The following is a 20,054-nucleotide window of genomic DNA, read 5'->3' on the forward strand; positions in this document are numbered from 1 at the left end:
AGCTGCTTCAGCGACCCATGCGCCGGTATTCCTTGGCAAGGGTAGACAAAGATTGAGTGTCTCGAATGAATTCAATGGCACGTTCGCCCCCTTTTCGAACCACGGACCCACCCACGTCTTTGAATTGTCTCCACAACCCGAGCCGGCCACTCAGAGCTCGCGACGGGTGTGCCGTCACTACAGGTGATTAAGCCAACGCAAATACAGTACCACGAGTCTTTGATATATAAGATGGCGCACTCGGCCGGGTACATGAAGCCGGGAGGGGAACAGGAGACTATACACACAGCTTCCACCTCTCTCGTTATCTATCCTTCCGTTGAGCTGCAACATTTTAAGCTTCAGGCGGTCCAATCCAGAAAAGACCAACCCTTTTCTCTTTCCCTCTTACCACAATCGCGCTCCATCTGATACCGAGAAGGAAAAACCAGGCTCGAACCCAAAGAGACCATACCGTGGTCCCATCCAGCTTCCTCGCGTCAAGGATGATCTCGTACCAAGGCATCATCGCGATCTGCATCTTCGGCGCCGCCGCGCTGGTCACGGTCGGGTTCGTGGTCCACCGCCTGATGAGCAAAGCGGACGACGTCGAGGACCAGTTCACCCCGTCCGACCAGCAGAGGCAGTACATGCGCGACGTGCGCGGGAGGAATATGATGGAGGCGCTCGGGGATCCGAAGCTGCTGCGCCGGTATCATCCTCCGGCTGAGATGGAACTCGCGTCCGTCTCGACCCGGACATGACATGGGCCTGAACCGCCGAACGACACTGAAACCGAAAACGGAGGCGAGATGAAATCTGCTTTACGGAAAACAACAATGTCGCATTGGATCTCAGTTTTCCCCAATACAGGGGAAGTTTCCGCTCCCAGCCGTGTTATTCAAAGAGAAGCAAGCACACACCACGTCTCCGTACCTTCGAGTCTCATCTCATCTCGTCTCGCCTCCGCTGTTGAGATTGAGAAAATAGCACCACGGAAAACATCACCACTGTGGCCTTGCGGAACCAGGTCGAGTAAGAGACTGTCTGGCCGCGCGCCGATCGAGGAGAGCGGAAGACTCATGACTCATGACGCACGACGCACGACGCAGAAGACGAGGACAACGGAGATCAAGACCAAGGCCACGCATGACCACCTGCAAGAGATTGGGAAGTCACAGAACCCCGCGAACAAAGAGAACGGGCGACTTTGGGGTTTATATTCTTCTTGCACGACATAACAACCCCCAGTTCAGGGACATCCCCGCAAGGAAATAATGGACGTGGTGGTGCATGATGACGATGACGGTACAGAGAGAATCATGCCCTCTGCGGACGGAACAAAGTGATGCAAGGCCTTGCATTCCGCTGGACTCATGGGATTCGGCTGCGCGAAAGAGAAGGAGAAAGCATCTCTACTTGCCAGAGACCATCCTCCCGTCCCAACTCCGTCACAAGATAATACCAAAATCTGATAGTTGGAGCATACATTCCTACCTATCTACCTACCTACCTAGGTAGTAAGTGAGTGAGTGGGTGTGTGGATGGGCATTGATGATCCCTCTCGTGCCTGCTTAAGGTACTCCGTATATCTGTAGGTACGCCGCCAATGTTTGTCGCTTAGATACCTAGATACCTAGATGCCTCAGACCAAAGGGAATCATCAGATCAGATCAGTCAATGCTGGACATGATCATACGGTCACTCAAGCTTGTCGAGTTCCCTGGAAAATCCGCGAGGGGGAGCCTTCTTGACAATACAATGCACTGTAGTTTTGGATCAGTTTTTCATTATGATGATGTGCCACTTTTTCTAGAGAGGGAGAGTCTCATACTAAACAAAGCAACACAATGCAGTGCACATGTCTGAGTCATGGACCTTTCGAACGTAACCATTCGAATATGCGGTTGCCAAAATAATAATCCTCCAATGCTCGGTTTCAACAGTAACCGTCCGCAACGGCCTTGAAGAATCTGCCCAAGTGAACGGAACCAATTCATCCACAGAAGTCATACATCCCCAGAGATTCGTGTGCCGACTCTCCGCTGCCTCGGGAAATCCCTAACTTCTGCGGGTTTTATGCCGCAGCAGAAGAGGCCATGAAGTGTTGTGATGCCGCCATCTCCCAAGCCGTGGAGTGGCCAATAACAGTTCTCTTCACGGCACGCTACTATCTCACTGCCATAACTCCAACGGCGAATGCCAGGGTTTCGTCTACGGAGTTATGGCGCAAGGTACAAAATCAAGTCCACATCTCTCCCAACCTCAACCACAATCACCACACCAGTCGTCATCAATTTATCATCCATGCCGACCTCAGTCCGAGAAAGAACTTGCTAGCGCAATTTTCGCCGGATCTTGACGCGAAAGAGGTACCGCAGAAGGACGTGCGAAGGATCGTAAAGGGCGTACTCGTTGAACCCGAGGATGCCCCCATTGTTGGTGTTTGTGTAGGGAATCGTGGTGTCGGGCTGTGAGAAAATATTCAGCCACAAAGTCAGCACACCACCCACATGCACTTTAGTTTTCTGTGCGCGGAAACGTGATCTGATATTATAGGGACAGTGAAGAAGAAAGAAATGGGGAAAAGGGAAGCGGGCCAAAGGACACTGCTCGTGCCCAAAGAAGAGTGAAAAGCCATACATACCATCCAGGGCACTCCGTTGCCCACGCCAGGCTCCAACCCCCAGTCAATCTGCTTCCAGTTAGCCGGGCCGGTGCGGCCGAGTCCCTCGATGCAGCGGTGGCGGCCGCGGGACCGCTGGATGACCTCGTGGCCGTCGAAGATGCTGGTCGGGGAGCGGATGCGGTTGGCGCCGACGTCGGCCTCGCACAGGAGCAAGACGGCGCGCCCATCCCAGGCGTCGTACTTGCAGAAGCCGGCTGACTTGCTGACCGCGTCGGCCAGGTAGATGGCGTTGCCGAACATGGTGCCCGTCCAGCTGGCGCCGCGGCGGCGGATCTGCAAGCCCAGGTCCAGGATGCCCAGCAGCGAGTCCAGCGGCGTGCCGTGCCACAGCAGCATCCGCATCTCACCGCATGGGTCTCTGCGCTTTTCTTTGGTCTCGATCCACTCGCGGTACGGACACGGCACCCTCGCCTTGACGAAGAGCCGGTAGATCTCCTCCAGCTCGACGCTCAGGCAGTGGATTTGGTGACACGAGTTTTCCAGGTAAGCCCTGAGCTGCCGGAATTCGGGCGTCGATGCGTCCGTCAGCCGCCGGAACCCGTGCCTCAGCGAGCTGTAGGCCTGGTACAGCGGTTGGGCCAGCGCCTTGTGTGCTTCCAGCTGTAGCGATCCCCGACTGTGCATTAAATTCGCCATCTTGGCGATCTCCTCCCGCGGCCAAAGACAGTACAGGAACTTGAACTCGAGAAAGAGAGCGTGGTAGCTCGATATTACAGGGGGTCGGTCCTCGGCGGAGCAAAAGGGAATCTGGCTGCGGTAATGCGACGACAGTCTCAGGATGGTCATCCAGTTGATGGCCTTGCCGGACTCGATGTGTTTACAGATGCGATCTAGAGTCTTGAATGCCGAGAAGACGGTCCACGAACTGATCTGCTCGAGAGGGGCTGTAAAGGACAGCCGTGATGCCGGCGTGCTTGGGCTCTCTTTGATGGCGGTGTGACTCCCGACCGGACCACCGAAGAGCATGTGCTCCATCAGATCCCTGACTTCCTCGTTGATCTTGGTGTCAATCGCGCGATACTCGGGGAGCTCCATATCGCGTGCCAAGGTCTTTTGGTAATCTAGCTCGATGAACGAAAACCTCGCTTTTTTCCGGGCCAGATGTATTTCGTATCTTTTGTTCCACGTCGTAGACGTCAGGTCCTGGAAGATCTTGCGAAACCTGGATGTGACAATTCTGAGATTGCTCGACTCCGTTTCGGTCCTGGCGAAGCCCTCAAGTCCGACGCGACCTTCGCGAACAAACACGGCGTACATTTTAGTTTCAGGATTGAAGACTATCTATTGAAGGTACTAAGGTGTCAGCCGATCTATCTCCATCGGGTCAGTGACTTCGCACGCCAACCTACCTGGAGCCTTCGAAAGCAGTTTATATTTTTCATAATGTCCACTCGGAGAAGATAAGCATCGAAAATCGACATCCTCCGGCGATCTATCACGACCGTCGCGTCGAGGCCTGCCTTGAAGTCCAGGGGTACATGTAGCCCTGCCCCATCCTGCATCTGACTCCGGAAGTAGCCCTTGTGCGAAAGGCGCTTCAACCAGGCGGGACAAGGGCGTTCGTCTACGCCGCACAGATGCTCGAACTGAGCGCAATCTTGCTCGTACCTGCGACTTTGGATCAAGAAAAGATCGTTGCACTCCCAGTCCGAGGTTATACGAGGGAGAGGAACGGCTCTAGGTGGGCAAAGCAGCGGCGGCGGCGATGACGGCGACGATGGGGTGTCTGGCAGAGTATCCTGGCTTGTTCTCGCTGTTGCTGCCGCCGCCGCCTGTTTCAGAGCACCAGATAAGTTGGGAGCTGATAAGATGTCGACGATCTCAGTGAATGTAGGTCCAGCTGTCTTGCAGAGTTTGGCTGGGTTGATAGTCCCTGGAGGATCTGGAGCCCACGACCGGTTCATTGATTGGCAGTCAGGCAATGGTTCTCGTCAGAATATGAGGCTCTGGCCAACATGCAGGCTAGCATGATATACGGGTCAACAGGGGATACAATGAACGGTCGACAAATGTTCAGCCTCATAGGCAAAATGCTTGGCCCGCCAGCCTAAGTACGAGGTAAATGGCCCTAGGTATATGATGCTCTGGCTAAGATGCCCACGAAAGATATAGGAGAGAAAGACGGTTGCGACTAAAGCATGAAGTTGGTTCGCTTCAGTAAGGCTGGTAACGCAGAACCAGGCGAAAGGTCCACGTTGGACATGCAGCACCTGGACTGGTTGTCACGACTGAGCAAGTCACGAGGCACGCCTGTCCTGTTCTAGGCAGGCGCCCGCCGCCACATGGCACATGGCATCCTTCCCTCCTTCCCTGCTGCCAGTTCGCTTGGCGGCTTGTCGGCTTGTATTGGTGCGTTCTTTTCTGCTGGATCCCACCTGAAGGTCAACAGGAAAAAGGGACTGGAGCTGCGGTGGTTGTGAAACACACGCTGCGGCTGAAACAAAGAAAGACCGTGCGAGGTGGATCATGGCGTGGCCAAACCGCCGCCACAAATGGTCAGCCTTATCTCTGAACGTCTCGATCAGATAGCCGGTCTCTGGCCTGTATCGTGAATAACGCAGCTGATGGAGCCCAAGAGATGTTCCCGCTTCTGCCTGCATAGTTGTGAATCCAAAGTGCTTGTTACAACGCGAAACGCCATACTCGGTGCAGCCTGGGAAAAAGTTGGTCTGGAGCAACCCTCAATTGAAGCTGAGCCTCGACGAGGGTCTGCTTTTGCAGCTAAACCCCTTCTGGCCGAGGTGGCTGCCTGGTAGCCCCTCCTTCCCCGCTTTTGGCTATTGCGTAAGTTACTACTACTAAGCCAATAGCAGATAGAATCCATTCTCTAGTAGGTAGTGAGTAGCGAGGGGCACATGTCTGTAAGGAGCGTGTAAATGTGTGTAAACCTGTAGTAGAACTAGCTACCTAGATGTATTACTATGTCTCTCAGGGCTGCTTTTATAGCTACTATACCTAGGTGGGCATCATTACTAGCCCCTCGGTCTGTATTTCACACATATAACGATCCGTTGCCTCTTCCCTCACAGCGTTATAACAACCTTCCGCGCACTCACTCCGCTCTTCTGCCTGTCAAGGCCGCCTTGCACAAAATACAACCCATTACCTACCACGAGCTCTGCCGGAGCCGCCTTCAACGACCCGTCCTGTAAGGCCGCGGGCACATAGTCGCCCCATATTTTCTTTGCAACAACGCCGTCTTCCTGGCTCACAATGTTGGTGCTTGAGATTCTCGCCGCCTTGACGCCTTTTGGGAGACGATCCGGTGTAGAGACCACGCTCGCTACCGTCCCACCACCTCCCAGACCGTGCAAGACCGCAGCGCATTGCCGGACGGTTGCGTCGGTTCCGATAGCGTCGTACGCGCCGACAACAGGTGCACCGTTTTCTTTCAGCAGTGAGATCAGTATCGGTATGATGTCGGGGTTGTGGTAGTCGAGCACTAGCGAGGCTCCCAGGTCTTTACAGTAGGAGTAGTTTGCTGGGGACGCCGTGGTGATAACGTCGTAGCCTGATGCCACAGCGAGTTGGATGACCGACGAGCCGACCGATGATGACCCGCCCCAGAGGAGGAGCACGGCGTCCTTCTTCGCCCTCCTTTCCTTGATCGTCTCAACAACCAGATCCGATCCCTCTCCCCATTCTAACGTCCACGTTCGGGCCGCCAGTCTCTTCCCAACCTCAGGATACTTCAGCCCCAGCGTTCCCTTGAGATACAAGCCGGCCGCAGCAGTCGAGATACTCAACGGCAGCACCACCGCAGACTTGAAATCCAAGTCATCAGGAATCTTGGCGACCGTCTCGATCTTGGCCCGGGGATAGAGTTGAAACCCGCCATAGGCATTCCCAGTCCCGAGCCCCAACGCGTGGGCAATGACGCGATCTCCCTTTTTGAACCGTTTCACATTCTTGCCCACCTCCAGGACTTCTCCCGCGACGTCTTCACCGAGAATGCCCGGATATTGGAGACCGAAGCCACCCGAGGCTTGGATCTTCCAGTCGACGGGGTTGACAGCTACGGCACGGTTCGTGATGACGAGCTCATCGGGTGAGAGGTCCGGGAAGGGCGCCGTGGCGACCACGAGGTTGGCCTTTTCAGCAGGAATCCAAGCCGCATAGTTGACGAGTTGCATGTTTCTTCGTGGTTCACAAGCTTCGATCGAGGACAGACCCAGTTTTATCGAGGATATTCCAGGACTTTTCAACAGCTCTTTGGTCAGGAAGGCGGCGAGCTCTGGCAGCCTCGTGCGGGGTAAGTCAGGCGTCCAGCCTCGTGGGCGAGTCCAAACCGGTGTAACGTGTTCCGACTCGTAGGTATCTCGAGGACCTATCCAAGCGCCAAAGCCCTCCGAAGTACATCCCTCAGCCATCCGATCTGGCTGTTTCTGCCTTCATCGAATTCTCGCGCCCGCCAGACGACTATCCCATCAGGACGAACCAGGACTGCGCCGGAACTACCAACACCACGCTGAGCAGCCCAGTTTCCATCTACATCCTTCCAGCAAGATTCATCGGCTGCCGCTTTGCCCGTATCTGAAATCCCGATCAAGGTCACCAATCCACTGCCTTCTTCGGCCACGGTATTTCTCCACAGTCCCGGCCGTGAGGTGATCAGGACAAATCCATCATACCTGACCAAATCTCTGGTGGACAGCCTCTTGTCTCCCTGCTCCAGCCAGGCGTGCGGTAAATGATGTCCCGGAATCGTTGACGGATGATAATACAACAAATCCAGCTCGCCATTGCCCTTGAGCTGTCCATCGTGACTAGTCGGCCTGCCTTCGCTGTTGACATCGAGGTCTGGGTAGAACCAGCCCACCTCCGCCCCAAGAGCATGGAACTCGTCGTCAAGAATCTTTTGTGCGCGGTGAACAGCTTCTCGGCGTGCGGCACCATCGGTGTTCGCGGACGACATATCAAAGAATGAATCCATGTTTGCAATATTTTCAGCCTGGCTGTTCTCAGCAGAGACACCGATCGCTTTGTCCATAACTAGCCCGAAAGCACGTAGGTTATGCAACGCACAGTCTCGCACACGTTGACCAACCGGGCGACGCTCGGTGTCGTATGTATCGAGAAGTGCATTCCAATCTTTGTCTCCACCCAGGGATGACGGGATCCCGTTGATAGAGAGATTCAGCTTCCATACTAGATTGTCCACGTCTTGGATGCCCGTGTTAAGCCCTAAAGCTCCCCAAGGGGGGATCCGGTGCGCCGCATCCCCAACCAGAAACACGCGCCCCGTGGACTTCTTGCTGCGATACCGTGTTGCGCACAGAGCGTTGACGTACCACTTGCTGATCGATAATAGTTCAACTTTCAGGTCAGGAATCTGCAACGTGTTGTGCAACCGCTGTAACATTGTCGACTCATCGAACCGTTTTGGATCTGCCGGGTTGAGACCGCATGCAAAAATCCACTCTTCCGTATCGTGTGTCATAGGATAAGGACCCAGGTGGTAGAGGTAGCCTGACCCTATCGTGCCACCGAGTTTGGGATTGACGAACCAGGTAATGAAGTTGCGAATGTCAGGGTGTGCAAGGGATATGGGAGCCCGAATGTGAGCCGATACCATATCGACAATATCCCGTTCGCCTTCCCAGCCAACGCCCAGGTGGTCTGTCAGCATGCGACCACCGTCGGCACCAATGCAGTATTGTGCTTTGACGGTCGCAGTCTCCTCACCTCTCTGAACATAAGTGACGACGACATAACCATCAGCTTCCTCAACTTTTGTGACTTCTGTCCCGTAAAAGATTCCCTTTGGGTTCAATTCCAACGCCCTCTTGTGCAATATCGGTTCGAGTCTGAGTTGCGGCAATATGGAATACTGGCAGGGCGAGACAGAGGCATATTCTTCCCTGTAAGCTCCTCCACCCCAGGAGTCGCGGCTGATGATTTCTCGTCCATTAGGCCCGAAGCTGGTATACCAGGCTGTCCTGCTGCAATTGTCCGCCGGAGCGCGTTGCTTGATCAGCTCCTCTTCGATGCCCATGCGGCGCCAAATCTCCACGGTACGGTGATTATACCCGCATGCTTTCGGGTGGATGGATGTTGAAGGATATCGTTCAAACAAGACATGGGGGATGTTGCTCAGCGAGAGCAGGATTGAGGCGGATAACCCAGTCGGACCGCCTCCAATGATGGCAACGGGGTAAGCTGAGGACGAATCCGGATGTAAAGAGCCCATGTCTGCCTGGTATCAAATCATTTCTGGGAGTCTCGTGGCTGTTGGTCGGGTGCACGGGTGGAATATATAGATTTCTCCGTACACTCCCTCTCCGTTATGAACACCCCTTTTGTCCGTCAGACGACGTCAGCCAGCTCGAGATCTTGAATTTGGGAAGGTGGAATCAGGCTTGTTGTCATCAGTCAGGCATTGAGAGTGTGTCGGAGGTCGATGGTCGCAAGGATGACATTCAGGCCTTCGGAGTCGACGTTCCCGAGGCCTATGTACTCGGTATTTTTCCTCTTGCAGCTTTTAATACGGTCGCTTCTCCACATTGTCGATGAGTCGACCCCACGAGATGCATGTAAATACAATGGCCCGTTGTGGAAGACGTGGGGCACGAGACTTTCAGAGGGATTTTGAGCTTGAGGGCAAAAGCTGATCGTTGCTGGCTAATACTAAGCATTGAATTCATTGGATTTTATGTGTATGTCGAGCAATGGCTTGGGCCTTGAGCAGCAAAACGTCCTGTTTCGGGGAGACTTCGGCAGGAATCAATTTCCCTCAACTTCACTTGATATAAAAGCACCACATTAGAAGGCGGAGACTGGCAGGCATTGGACAATCTGACATTATGCTACTAGCTCGACGTATATAGGAGGTACAAGTTCGGGGGGGGGCAGAGACTTGGGCTGACGACAGTGAGAGCGGCGTGCGACTCGTTGCCAGGAAAAGTTCATGGAAGCGCTCGGGCCTCTTAGGAAGAAATCTGTACAATATCCAGTCTTGAAGCCATGGCGGCTGCAAACAATGATGGCGGCACCACGAAGGACTTCGCCCTCGCGACCCTTCTCACTTTGATCGAAGACTACCACTCGTTCAACCCAGACACCACTGTCCCGACCTATGCATACCCAACGCCCCTCGAATTCAGCCAACAGGTAGCCCGCGGACGGCCGTGTGTATACCGGCTTGACCGCAGCGTGCTCGACGACAACAACGACGACGACGAACGCGAAGGGGGTAACGATGTGGACCTCCAGGCCAAGAACGGCTGCTGCCACGGGGACGAGGAGATCAAACTTCGACAACGCCTCCGGGAAGAGCAGCGCTCGATCCTCTCGGCGCCGTGCTTTCGGTGGACGAAGAAGAGCCTCTGCGAGCTTGTGCAGGGCGAGGTCGAGGTCGCTGTGACTCCGGACGGGCGGGCGGACGCGCTATATTCTCTTTCGACGAGGGGAGCAGGAATGGCGCCGAAAGATGTAAGCGGGCACGAGGGAGACGGTGGAGGTGAATCAGAATCAGAATCAGAATCAGGAGGTGAAGTAGAAGAAGAAGAAGAAGAAGAACAAGTCTTCCTCCAACCAGCCTCGATATACATGACTCTTTCAGCCTTGATCGACAAGCTCTGTCCTTCACAGACATCACCATCACCATCACCATCACCATCTTCACCCCTCTCTCGGCCCATCTCCAATATAACCACCTCTCAAAATACATCCCCATCCATCCTACCCTCAAGGACAACAAACGAGGAAGTATACTACCTCCAATCGCAAAACTCGAACCTCCACCTTCCCCCATTGTCCTCCCTCCTCCCCGCCCTCCCACAGTCCGGCGGCCCCTTACCATTCAGTGCGCCCGTTCTCGGCGCGGTCCCCGACGCCGTCAACGTGTGGATCGGCAACTCCCGCTCCGTGACCAGCACGCACCGCGACCCGTACGAGAATTTGTACCTGGTGGTCAAAGGACGGAAAACGTTCGTGCTGTACAGTCCGGTGGAGGAGATGTGTTTGCACGCGCAGAAGGTGAGGACGGGGCGGTGGGTGGTAAATCCACCCGAGGATGGGAATGGAGGAACGGAGCAGGGGGAGCGGTTTGGGATTGTTATGGACGAAGACGACGAGAATGAGGGGGGACAGGACTATGACAATGACGTCGACGAGGGCGTATCATCACCACCGCCACGACCGCCAACAGCCATCATCTCCGAGTCAAATCTAGGGGATAATCGCATCCCTTGGATCCCCATCGACCCTCTCTCCCCGCCGACGCCAACGTCCACAAAATACCCGTGCTACAAACACGCCCGCCCCCTAACTGTCACGGTCTCCGAGGGCGAAATCCTCTACCTACCCGCAGGATGGTTCCACCACGTCAGCCAGGAATGTGGATCCTGGCAGGGCGATGATGGGAGTGGTGAGAAAGTGGCAGCACCTTGCATAGCGGTAAACTACTGGTACGACATGGATTACTCGGGAGAGAAGCATGTCATGAGGGAGATGGTGGGACGGTTGGTTGAGAGGACGCGAACGGATGACCGAAGACGGTCGACTCCAAATGGGTCATGATTCCTTGTATCAAAGTTCATTTTCTATTCCAAGCCAAACGAGGGCGTCTAGGCTAGAAAGTCCTGGGAGCTGACCTGAACCAGGTGCAACAGAGAACGTTTGTCGCAGAGGTCGCTTTGCTCTGGTCATCCTATTTCCACTCCGGCTTGGTTCATTTCTTTTTCTTATCAAGTCGTTTACAGTATCGGGAGGTTCCGTTTTCGTCATCTCATCACCCGTTCGTGGTCATGACGGTTCCAGAACATGTCTCCAATCTATTTGCTGCTCTCGATCTTCTCCAAGATCTTCGGGAAATCCTTCCAGTCGTACATGATCTCGACGCAGTTGCACTGTTCCTTGAGAACCTTGGCCATCTGCTGCTCCTTCTCCTCGCCATCCTCCAACTTGTAGACGCCGACGTAGCCAATGCAGGGGATGCCGGCGCGCATGGCGGCAGTGGCACCACTCTTGCTGTCCTCGACGGTGATGCACTCCTCGGGCTTGACGCCGAGCTGCTCGCAGGCATAGAGGTAGATTTTGGGATCGGGCTTGCTGGAGGGCGGGTTGAGCGAGGTGGCGGCGCTGTAGACGTGGGCGTTGGGGAAGTAGTGGTCGATCTTGCACTTCTCGAGCGAGGCGACGACGCGGGGTTTGGCAGAGGTGCTGACCACAGACATGGGGTATCCGGCCTTGTGCAAGCGCTCCAACTCCTCGGGGGCGCCGGGGCAGGGTTGACACTTGGCCGAGAGTTTGGCGGTGACAGCACCCAACTCCTTGTTGACGTACTCCTCCAGCTGGTCCGGGGGCATCTCAAAGCCATGCTTCTTCTGGAGACCAACCATCATGCCGCGGAAGTTCTGCCCGACAAAGGATTCGAGGAGCATGTCGACCGTGTAGCGCTCCTTGACGTTGTACATTTCGAGGAGTTCATTGGTGAGATCGGTGCAGGCCTCAAAGGCAAGACGCTCGGACAAGCAGAGGGTGTTGTCGCAATCGAGAAGGACGTACTTGACCTGTAAGGGAGGTATCTCGTCAGTTTTCACTGCAGGCTTTGATTTGAGGTGGTACAGTGGCGGGGGAATGAGCGGTCAACAGCTTTAGGAATTGTTGAGGATAAACTCACTTTGCCCATCTTGACGGTGATGTTCAGCGAATTTCGAGTCTAGAATAATGAAAGGAGAGAGAGATGAAGAAGAAGTCTATGAGGAAGAAAGAAGAAATCTGCAGCAAAAGAGATGTGATTGTGGTGGTGAGTGTTTTGAAGAGTGAAGGGAGGAACGTCACTGCAAAGTGGGATGTGACACTGATAAGTTTTTGTTTATGGGAGAAATGGCTGTAGGCGATCGGGCAGCGGTGCGGCAGCGATTGGCGCTGGACGGTGACTGGTGGGGGGATGTTTGAAGCTGGGGAAGACGCCACAGCCACTCAAAATACCCCTTGAGGATGAGCTTTGGTTCCTTTGTTGGTGGCGAAAATCTCGGCTCCGCGACGGACATACAAGCATTCATGCTCCAGCAAACGGTGGACTGGTAGCAGGATGGAGCATTTTCGAGTCATGTGAAGACACCAAAATTTCCAAACAGTGCGCTACAGGCAAGGTACTTTTCGCAGGCTACTCGGTGTGTCTCACAGATAGCAGGGAAAGGTTTCCTGTTGGGGAGATACAGCCATCTTTATGAGCTATCGAAAGAAGCAAGTGAGGCTCCGGATGCAAGTATCAGCCTTCCGGGACTGCGGTGAAAGAGCTGGACTCGTCTACGAGATGGTCTAGAACAGGGACTGACAGTCTGGCCACTCGGAAGATGAGCGAGCAGATAAGCTACATGTAATAGTCCCTCGCAGGAGCTATCGAGAATGGAGCTCTCACAATGTTCTATATCTTTCACCGCCATCTTGGACGCAAGCCTCACGTGGTGCTGTTGATACGCTGTTGACGAGGAAGAGAAAATCGGCATGGCGATGACGTAGCCACGGACCAATGGGCTAAGCTGTTGAATCAGCGGACACTGGCATGCTGGCGCCCGCACAGGCACCGCCCAAAGCCCTAACCCTAACGCCTGGGTGCCCCTCTGCTGGGCCCCCCACCAGCTATGAACCCCCCAATCTTCCCGAGCTGTTCCTCTGCATCGAACAAGCTTGCTGTGGGAGCATATGAGCCGTTCAGACTCGATCGACCTCTGTCTGCCATCCTCGAGGAGAATTCTGGTTCTCTGCGACCAAACAATCTTGCTGCGGGAGATTGTGCGCAGTCCAGACTCGATTCTGGCTTCAATAGCCTCTCCTAGCACCTCTTCCACCTCGGTAGCCACCAGAGTCAGGAAGCCTCTCGCCTCGCCTCCACTCACCGCTTGGTATACTGCCTCCCGAGCCGCCAAAGTCACCTCTTGACCCGCCATAGCCGTTATTGAAGCTTCCCCTGCTGCTGCCCAGACCGTATCCGCCTCCCCGTACTCTCCCATAGCCATTTTCTCTGGAACCTCCCCTGCCGCTGACACTTCCTCGAGATACCACGGTGCCGTCGCTCAGTGGAGGAAAGACGGCACAATCGATGAAGTCTCCTATGACGAACCGTGCATCTTCCAGCGTCTTGCCCGCGTCGTCTCCTTCGAGCTGGACACCACCGCTGGCGCCATTGGAGTATTCCGGCGCCGAGACAACGACACTCCCTATCTCTTTGCTCAAGTATCTCCCTCTCCCCTCACTCTCTAGTCTCCCTCCACCGCCCCGACTGGCGTGGACGTCCGGGTATACCAATCTAAAACTCAGCCTTGTCCCGACAGCAGGGTCAGGTAAGATCTGCGGCAGCGCCTGCGTCAACAATAGCGCGAGTTCTCTCAACGTACAGCTCATCCACGTGTAGATTTGCAGATGCGCAGGTAAGTGCGGGTGCGGGTTCGAGGGCGTCGGGATGGGGAAGTCGGTCAGGCTGTGGAAGGCCGAGGACCGGTAGCAGAAGTTCAAAAGGAAGGGCGTGGTGGATTGCCGGTCGACTGTGGCGCCGGTTTTCGCAGGTTGGGGGGTTGGCGAGCGCGACATTTTTTGGTGAAAGTAGATCGTGTGACTCGGGGGAGGGTTTCTGGTTGTTTTGAGAAAGAGAGGAGACAAGGTCCTGGAGGTTGAGAGTAGGGATACCTCTCGCGCAGTCCACACCAGAGTTTCTGGGCGCAAGAGGCACAGGTGTACCTTAGAGAGAGGCAGTCGTGTTTGCAGTCCGCATGAACAATATGTCCGTGACCCCAGGCACGATGAATAGGAACCCAGGTATCTTCTGTACGGAGTCGCTAGGTGCAGGTGGTCGTATTCAAGTCATACTGCCTCGGGAAGTGTCGCCGACTTTTGTTCCTAGGTTTCAGAGGCATTCAAGAAACAAAGCAAAGCAAAGCAAAGCGAATCCAAAAAGTATGTCGCCCTCAGGATGAATCGACATTAGACAACCCACGCGGCGCAACTACGGGCAATAATAGTACATAATTACCTGTACCAGCCTCGGACGCAGCAATCATCATGGCCAAGGAACCCCGTCGCGGCTGACCTTCCCTACTTGCGCCCACCCATGAGAAGAGTGCTGCGAGAGCACATCGTCCCAAGATGCCCCAAGTTCACTCCTCCTCTCGACTTTCGAGACGATCCGAGCTTCCATCTCATGACAGGTGTGTTTTGAGCACGAGGGTACCGAGTAGAGAGAGACTAGTGACTTCTCGAGGATCATGACAAGTGAAAACCTTGCCAGGAGATGGCATGTATATGGAGGTATCTTGATATAGGCGCTGCAGATGACTTTTGCATCTAGGTTTCCGGCTTGCTTTGATATGAACAGCTTCCCAAGAAAGGCCAATAAGAGTGGTTTTACTGCCCGCAAGAAAGAATTCATGAAGCCATAGACGAAGCCACGCCGTCAGACCTTGGCATCAGTCTTGGGCTGTTTATCCAGCTCGGCTTTCTTCCTCGCCGTGCTCAGCACCCTCGCAAACCACTCCTCCCCATCCGGATGCATTATATCCGTGAACAGGAAACCCCTCAGCACGCTTCTCACCTCATCCCACCCGACCACACCCAGCTTGATGGCCTTGGCGGCGAAATGCGTGGTGAACCAACCTCTCTCGAGTTCCTCGGGCTTCATGTCCATGAACCATTCCGCGCTGGCGCCCACATACAACGCCCAGAGACGGGCATGCTCGTACCTCTCGTAGTTCGGTGAGTCGGGTCTCTCGCTGAGCTGGAGCATCTTCTGCATGTTCGAGAGGATGGTGGCTGTGGCGTCAAAGAGGCGCACTCCGCACACGGCCGCGTTGAACGAGATGGCGCGGATGTACAGCAGCGTCGCGAGGGAGAGGTAGCCCTGGCACAGGATCGAGTTCATGAGGCGTGATGACGGCGATGAAATGGTTTCATAGTACTGTGCGTTTGCTTGTAGGAACAGATTCACAAGCCGCCCCTGGTGCAGGTATACCCGGACGAGTAACCAGCCCATCAGCGCGGTCGTGTGTCCCCCGGACTCTTCCTCGGAGGAGCCCTTTTGGTGGAACAGCCAGACGGCGAGGCTCTCTCTTCGCTCGATGAACAGCGTTCGTAGTCTGGCATCGTCGATTGACGGGTCGAGAAATCGGTCCCTCACTTCCGACAGGTCTGGGAGGTAAGGTTTCGCCGCGTCAACCACCGGCTGCAACCGTTCGGGGAGCCACTTGTCCACGTCGAATATGGGCTTGCAAAGGAACATTGAGGAGCGGTGGATGTCGTAGTAGATGACGTACAACAGCAAGTCGGTGCCCAGCTTGTTTTCATCATCGTGGTCGAAGTAACACCGCAGCATGTTGAGGTGCGCGGCTGTGCCGATGAGCTCGCCCATCAGGACGTCGGCCGCCACGAGAAGATGGATGTGCCAGTAGAGCTGGCCGCGGTGGAACTTGCTGCCGGCGGTGAGGCGTTTCCGCAGCACGGCCATGCTTTTGGCCCGATAGTAGACGGCTTGCTTCTGGACGGACGGGTTCAGCGATATCACTGCAGCCTCTGCGGCGCAGCTGGCGATGAACCCGGACCCGGCACCTTCGTCTCCAAGGCCGTCGACCCCGTCTCCCAGCCCGTCGATGCAGTCTCGCCAGTCCCGCCATGCGCTGGCGCTCGTCATCCACCTGTGCTTGGTGGTGTGGTAGAGGGCTGGGATGACAAAGTCGCGGTGGAAGCTCAGCATGTCGTTGGTGGCCGGGGTGATCTCGACCGCGTAGGCTCCAAACGGGTCCGAGTTGCCTTTGCCTAGAATTGTCATCACTGATTGTGGTTGAAATGGTGCTATGTGGTCTGGTCGTTCTGGATCCTCCTTATTGTGAATCAGCGAGCGGATCGCGATCTTCGTGGACGCCCGTTGCCGGCTCGCGGCATCAGAGCCCGCCGTTCCTGGACCTTGCACACGCCTGGCATGCTTGACGTTTGATGACGGCCAAGTATCATTGAGCACCGGCGCAGACCCCTTGGGAATCACGGACGGCTGGGCGTCAGGTAAGGGAGCCTTTATGGAAGCCCTTAGAGCTCGGATCTCTTCTTGCCGCTTCCAGCTGCGATATTGGTTCTGAACATGGGAGAAGACTTTCCGTCTATTGGGCAAGGCTTTCATCTGTTCTGCATTGTGGTTGACAAATAGAAAGTCGCCCCCAAAGGGTCGTTCGACTGGCATCTTCCTCTGAAGGGTGTAGACCCTCAACAAGAACGAAGAGGCATATAGCGCTTGTTAGGTAACAGCTTGACACCCAAAATCCAACCCTCTTATCTATACCTTGATTTGCTGGCTGCGAGATCAATCTTCAGGTGTGACTTCATGAGGGCAGCGATCGACGTCGACCCAGAGTTTCAATCATTCAAGGAGAGGAAAAGAAGCTGGCAATCCGGGACCCACGGCAACAAGGAGCAAGCATTTCCCCCCGCGTATCCTTTGGCTTGGGACACGTCAGAAGCGCAGGATTCGGGCCTTTACCCAAGGGAGGAATTGGTAGATACCTAATAGTACTCGGAAGGTCTTGCCCTTTCGTGAACAGTCCAGGCGTGCAGGTCAGACTTCCTCCCCAACAGGTCCCACGCGGGACTGAAAGAGAAAGCCGTTGTAGCTTGGTCGGTGAGTAATCTCCCTACATAAATTCGACCTGGCCCTGGGCCGTCCTTCAACCCGGGGTGGTTGAGAGTCTGGGAGAGATTGTTGCAAAGGTGTACAAGTTGGATCTGCCATTGATGAGAGTGAGAGAAAAGACATTGTGGATGTTTTGTTTGCCTAGAACCAGGCCATCGGCGATCTTCTCGGGTGCTATCGAGATCTCGAGGTTTGTGGAGAGGAAGAGGGAAAGAGAAAGGAACAGCTAGCTAGATTCTAGCCCATATATCCCACGCTCATTTCTCCACTGTTGCCAAATGGTTTAACCAGAAGACGTATGGAAATACTTACCGAGAGCTTAATTGTAGGCGGTATTTTATCCCTATATATATGCCCCCACGTGTTGGATCCATGCAGCCTCGTTTGGACGCCTCGCTCTTCTGTTGCTGTTCTGACGGGAATATTGAGAGATGCATCTGTGAAATCCACGTCTATAGGCGTCGTCCCGTTCATTCATACGCCGACTGCGTCCCTGAGGTAAGAGTTGACAATAGCTGGAGTGGTCCCCGTCAGATGGACAGCTTTGGTCGCGGCCGGCGATGCTCCGCCAGCTAACTACAAGGAGGAGGCGTTAACGAGCCTCGCATATCGAAGCCACGCCGACATGTGCATGCCTCAGACCCGTCTTATGTTGACTGTGGTTCGCACAGAGGGCAGTCGATCGATCAAGGCCCCAGCTGACTCGGCTGCGTCGAGTCTCGACTCGGGTCAAAGGAAAGCTGTGTTGGCTCAACGCGTATAACCTTGTGACCGCCGGCCTTGCTCATTTTCTGTGTTTCTCGTCCACCTGCTCTCTCGGCTTCATCTCACTTCCCGCTCTGTCGTCCCCATATCAATACCAGCGGTTCTGTTCAAAGCCACACTGCTGTCGCAGCTCCCGCGCCGTCATTCAGCTTCGTCCTCGCAACTTCTTTCATCTCGACGCCATCCCAACCCAGCACAAAAACAAATCCTTGCTCACTATCTGTCATCGCAAGGTACTCGACTCCATCAATGGTTGGACCTGGTTGGATTGCATTTGCCCAACCGCCACTCGTAGGTGTCTCCCACAAATACTGCAAACCACCGTAGGATGCATTGAATTCAATGTCCGGCATTAAGCCGGTTTCCATGGGCGTCGCCGCGTAGGTCCTATGAGGGCCGAGTGATTCCTTGACCTTACCTTCATCAGTCAGCCTGTAAACTGCGACCCATCCCTTCGTGCCCTCCTTCAGGCCCCGTACACTGGCGTACAAATACTTTGGTTTGTCTCCCGAAGACAAACTCGTCCGTACCTCGTCCGCCCAGTAGTCCTTCGATGTCTTCTCTACAGGGATGATTCGGACGGCTTGTTCATGGTGGAGAGACAGTCCGTTCTCGTAGGTGGAGTAAACGTCCACGATACTGGTGTGTTCTTGCACGCAATAAACGACTTTCCCGGTAGGGTGAGGCCAGACATGTCTCGGTCCATCCTCGCGACGAGGCGCGCCCTGTCTTCTCTCATGTGTGAGCTTTCCCGTTTCAGTATCAACCAAATATGACCAGATACAGTTTCGGCCAATGTCTGCAACGTAGAGGGCTCGGCCATCAGGCGAGAGATCTGCGGAGTGGGCGCCGTGGCGGAGTCCTCCAAAGTCCATGACACTGCCATCATCGCGCTGAGCCACATTCAACACAAAGGAAAGGTGTTGCAATGGTTTGATTTCTGGTGAATTCCCCCTCCCAACGCCATTTGCTTCAGTGTGACCAGGCTCCAGTGGCGCGATAATCTTGCCAGACTTTGGATCCAGGCTAAAGACCTCTCCTGTTGCTCCTCCTACCGAATATAGAGCTACATCGTTCGCTGTGACGTAGCCACTGCGGGATTCAGTTGGTGCACTGTTCAGGAGCTGGATATCTGTGGGAGACTTGACGGTATAAGCAGCCACGGCGGGAGGTGTTGTCCAAGCTGTAGCGTAGAGGTTCCGGGTTCCGTCTCCCTTCACGGGGGAGAGATGAAGCCAGGAGTGCGACCCGATGGCAGACGCACAGTGAAGTACTTCTAGTTTACCCGAAGAGCTCCTCGAAGACGACAAGGGAGGGGTGAATATTAGGGTGTAGATCTCAGGAGTGTTGAACGTGCCAACGAGGAAGTCGTAAGTCTCGGTCATGGTGGGTATTCAGACCTTTGTTGGTAAGCCAAGGGACGAACCTTGAGGTGCTGTCTAGGTAGATCTGGCCTCCGAACGCTTTTTCTGTGTTGGAACTTTCGGTTTAAATAGTCTTCTATCTGCACGCTGGGACCCTCGGGGCCGCTCTGCTGGTTCAAATAATAGATCAGCTCGCGTGCCCATTTGTCAATCGGATCAAGCCCTCCTCACGAGTGGGAGCCGCAACCGAGGGGCGAACTATCTTACATATCGTCCTTCGGAATAGGTTTCTGTCGGCTGAAATAGAGTCGAGTTTCCATATACTCAGTCCGAGCTAGGGATGATGGTTGCTTTTCTATATAAAGGGACATCGACATGGAAGAAAAGGTGTAGACCTGGCAAGCAGGCATGGCTTGACGTTGAAGTATCGGTTGCTCGTTCGGATCGGTACCATCTCGGATTTTAGTTTCTCCGTGTCAGTTATCCGATGGTTTCCCGCCTTCCAACATTTTCAGCCTCGTCTCAGATCCACGGCTCGACAGGGAATCTGAGGCATTATCCTGGTCACTTGCTGCGATGTTTCAGAGACATTAGTTCTCGGCTATGTCGATTTCTGGAATCTGTGTAGATGAGACATTTTTGA

At 54.6% G+C, this 20,054-nt stretch overlaps 9 protein-coding genes across 9 annotated transcripts; 2 read left to right on the top strand and 7 right to left on the bottom strand.

Annotated features, from left to right (window-relative positions):
* Positions 1–485: 485 nt before the first annotated feature.
* On the top strand, positions 486–743 carry Z520_11533 (uncharacterized protein; the record flags this gene model as incomplete). The annotated part of the gene is made up of 1 exon (XM_016782021.1): positions 486–743. One exon carries the CDS (start codon positions 486–488, stop codon positions 741–743), a length of 258 nt encoding a protein of 85 aa, XP_016626804.1.
* Positions 744–2,315: 1,572 nt separating this feature from the next.
* On the bottom strand, positions 2,316–3,925 carry Z520_11534 (uncharacterized protein; the record flags this gene model as incomplete). The annotated part of the gene is made up of 2 exons (XM_016782022.1): positions 2,316–2,450; positions 2,627–3,925. 2 exons carry the CDS (start codon positions 3,923–3,925, stop codon positions 2,316–2,318), a joined length of 1,434 nt encoding a protein of 477 aa, XP_016626805.1.
* A 1,766-nt stretch (positions 3,926–5,691) lies between these two features.
* On the bottom strand, positions 5,692–6,801 carry Z520_11535 (uncharacterized protein; the record flags this gene model as incomplete). Its single annotated transcript, XM_016782023.1, has 1 exon — positions 5,692–6,801. One exon carries the CDS (start codon positions 6,799–6,801, stop codon positions 5,692–5,694), a length of 1,110 nt encoding a protein of 369 aa, XP_016626806.1.
* A 194-nt stretch (positions 6,802–6,995) lies between these two features.
* On the bottom strand, positions 6,996–8,858 carry Z520_11536 (uncharacterized protein; the record flags this gene model as incomplete). The annotated part of the gene is made up of 1 exon (XM_016782024.1): positions 6,996–8,858. The coding sequence occupies one exon, from the start codon at positions 8,856–8,858 to the stop codon at positions 6,996–6,998; it is 1,863 nt and encodes a 620-aa protein (XP_016626807.1).
* A 773-nt stretch (positions 8,859–9,631) lies between these two features.
* On the top strand, positions 9,632–11,188 carry Z520_11537 (uncharacterized protein; the record flags this gene model as incomplete). The annotated part of the gene is made up of 1 exon (XM_016782025.1): positions 9,632–11,188. The coding sequence occupies one exon, from the start codon at positions 9,632–9,634 to the stop codon at positions 11,186–11,188; it is 1,557 nt and encodes a 518-aa protein (XP_016626808.1).
* Positions 11,189–11,442: 254 nt separating this feature from the next.
* On the bottom strand, positions 11,443–12,299 carry Z520_11538 (uncharacterized protein; the record flags this gene model as incomplete). Its single annotated transcript, XM_016782026.1, has 2 exons — positions 11,443–12,180; positions 12,291–12,299. The coding sequence occupies 2 exons, from the start codon at positions 12,297–12,299 to the stop codon at positions 11,443–11,445; spliced, it is 747 nt and encodes a 248-aa protein (XP_016626809.1).
* A 1,136-nt stretch (positions 12,300–13,435) lies between these two features.
* Positions 13,436–14,203, bottom strand: Z520_11539 (uncharacterized protein; the record flags this gene model as incomplete). The annotated part of the gene is made up of 1 exon (XM_016782027.1): positions 13,436–14,203. The coding sequence occupies one exon, from the start codon at positions 14,201–14,203 to the stop codon at positions 13,436–13,438; it is 768 nt and encodes a 255-aa protein (XP_016626810.1).
* Positions 14,204–15,062: 859 nt separating this feature from the next.
* On the bottom strand, positions 15,063–16,835 carry Z520_11540 (uncharacterized protein; the record flags this gene model as incomplete). Its single annotated transcript, XM_016782028.1, has 1 exon — positions 15,063–16,835. The coding sequence occupies one exon, from the start codon at positions 16,833–16,835 to the stop codon at positions 15,063–15,065; it is 1,773 nt and encodes a 590-aa protein (XP_016626811.1).
* Positions 16,836–18,154: 1,319 nt separating this feature from the next.
* On the bottom strand, positions 18,155–19,432 carry Z520_11541 (uncharacterized protein; the record flags this gene model as incomplete). The annotated part of the gene is made up of 1 exon (XM_016782029.1): positions 18,155–19,432. One exon carries the CDS (start codon positions 19,430–19,432, stop codon positions 18,155–18,157), a length of 1,278 nt encoding a protein of 425 aa, XP_016626812.1.
* Between the last annotated feature and the right edge of the window lie 622 nt (positions 19,433–20,054).

The sequence above is a fragment of the Fonsecaea multimorphosa genome (genome assembly GCF_000836435.1).
Source record: "Fonsecaea multimorphosa CBS 102226 unplaced genomic scaffold supercont1.40, whole genome shotgun sequence".
Lineage (NCBI taxonomy): Eukaryota > Fungi > Ascomycota > Eurotiomycetes > Chaetothyriales > Herpotrichiellaceae > Fonsecaea > Fonsecaea multimorphosa.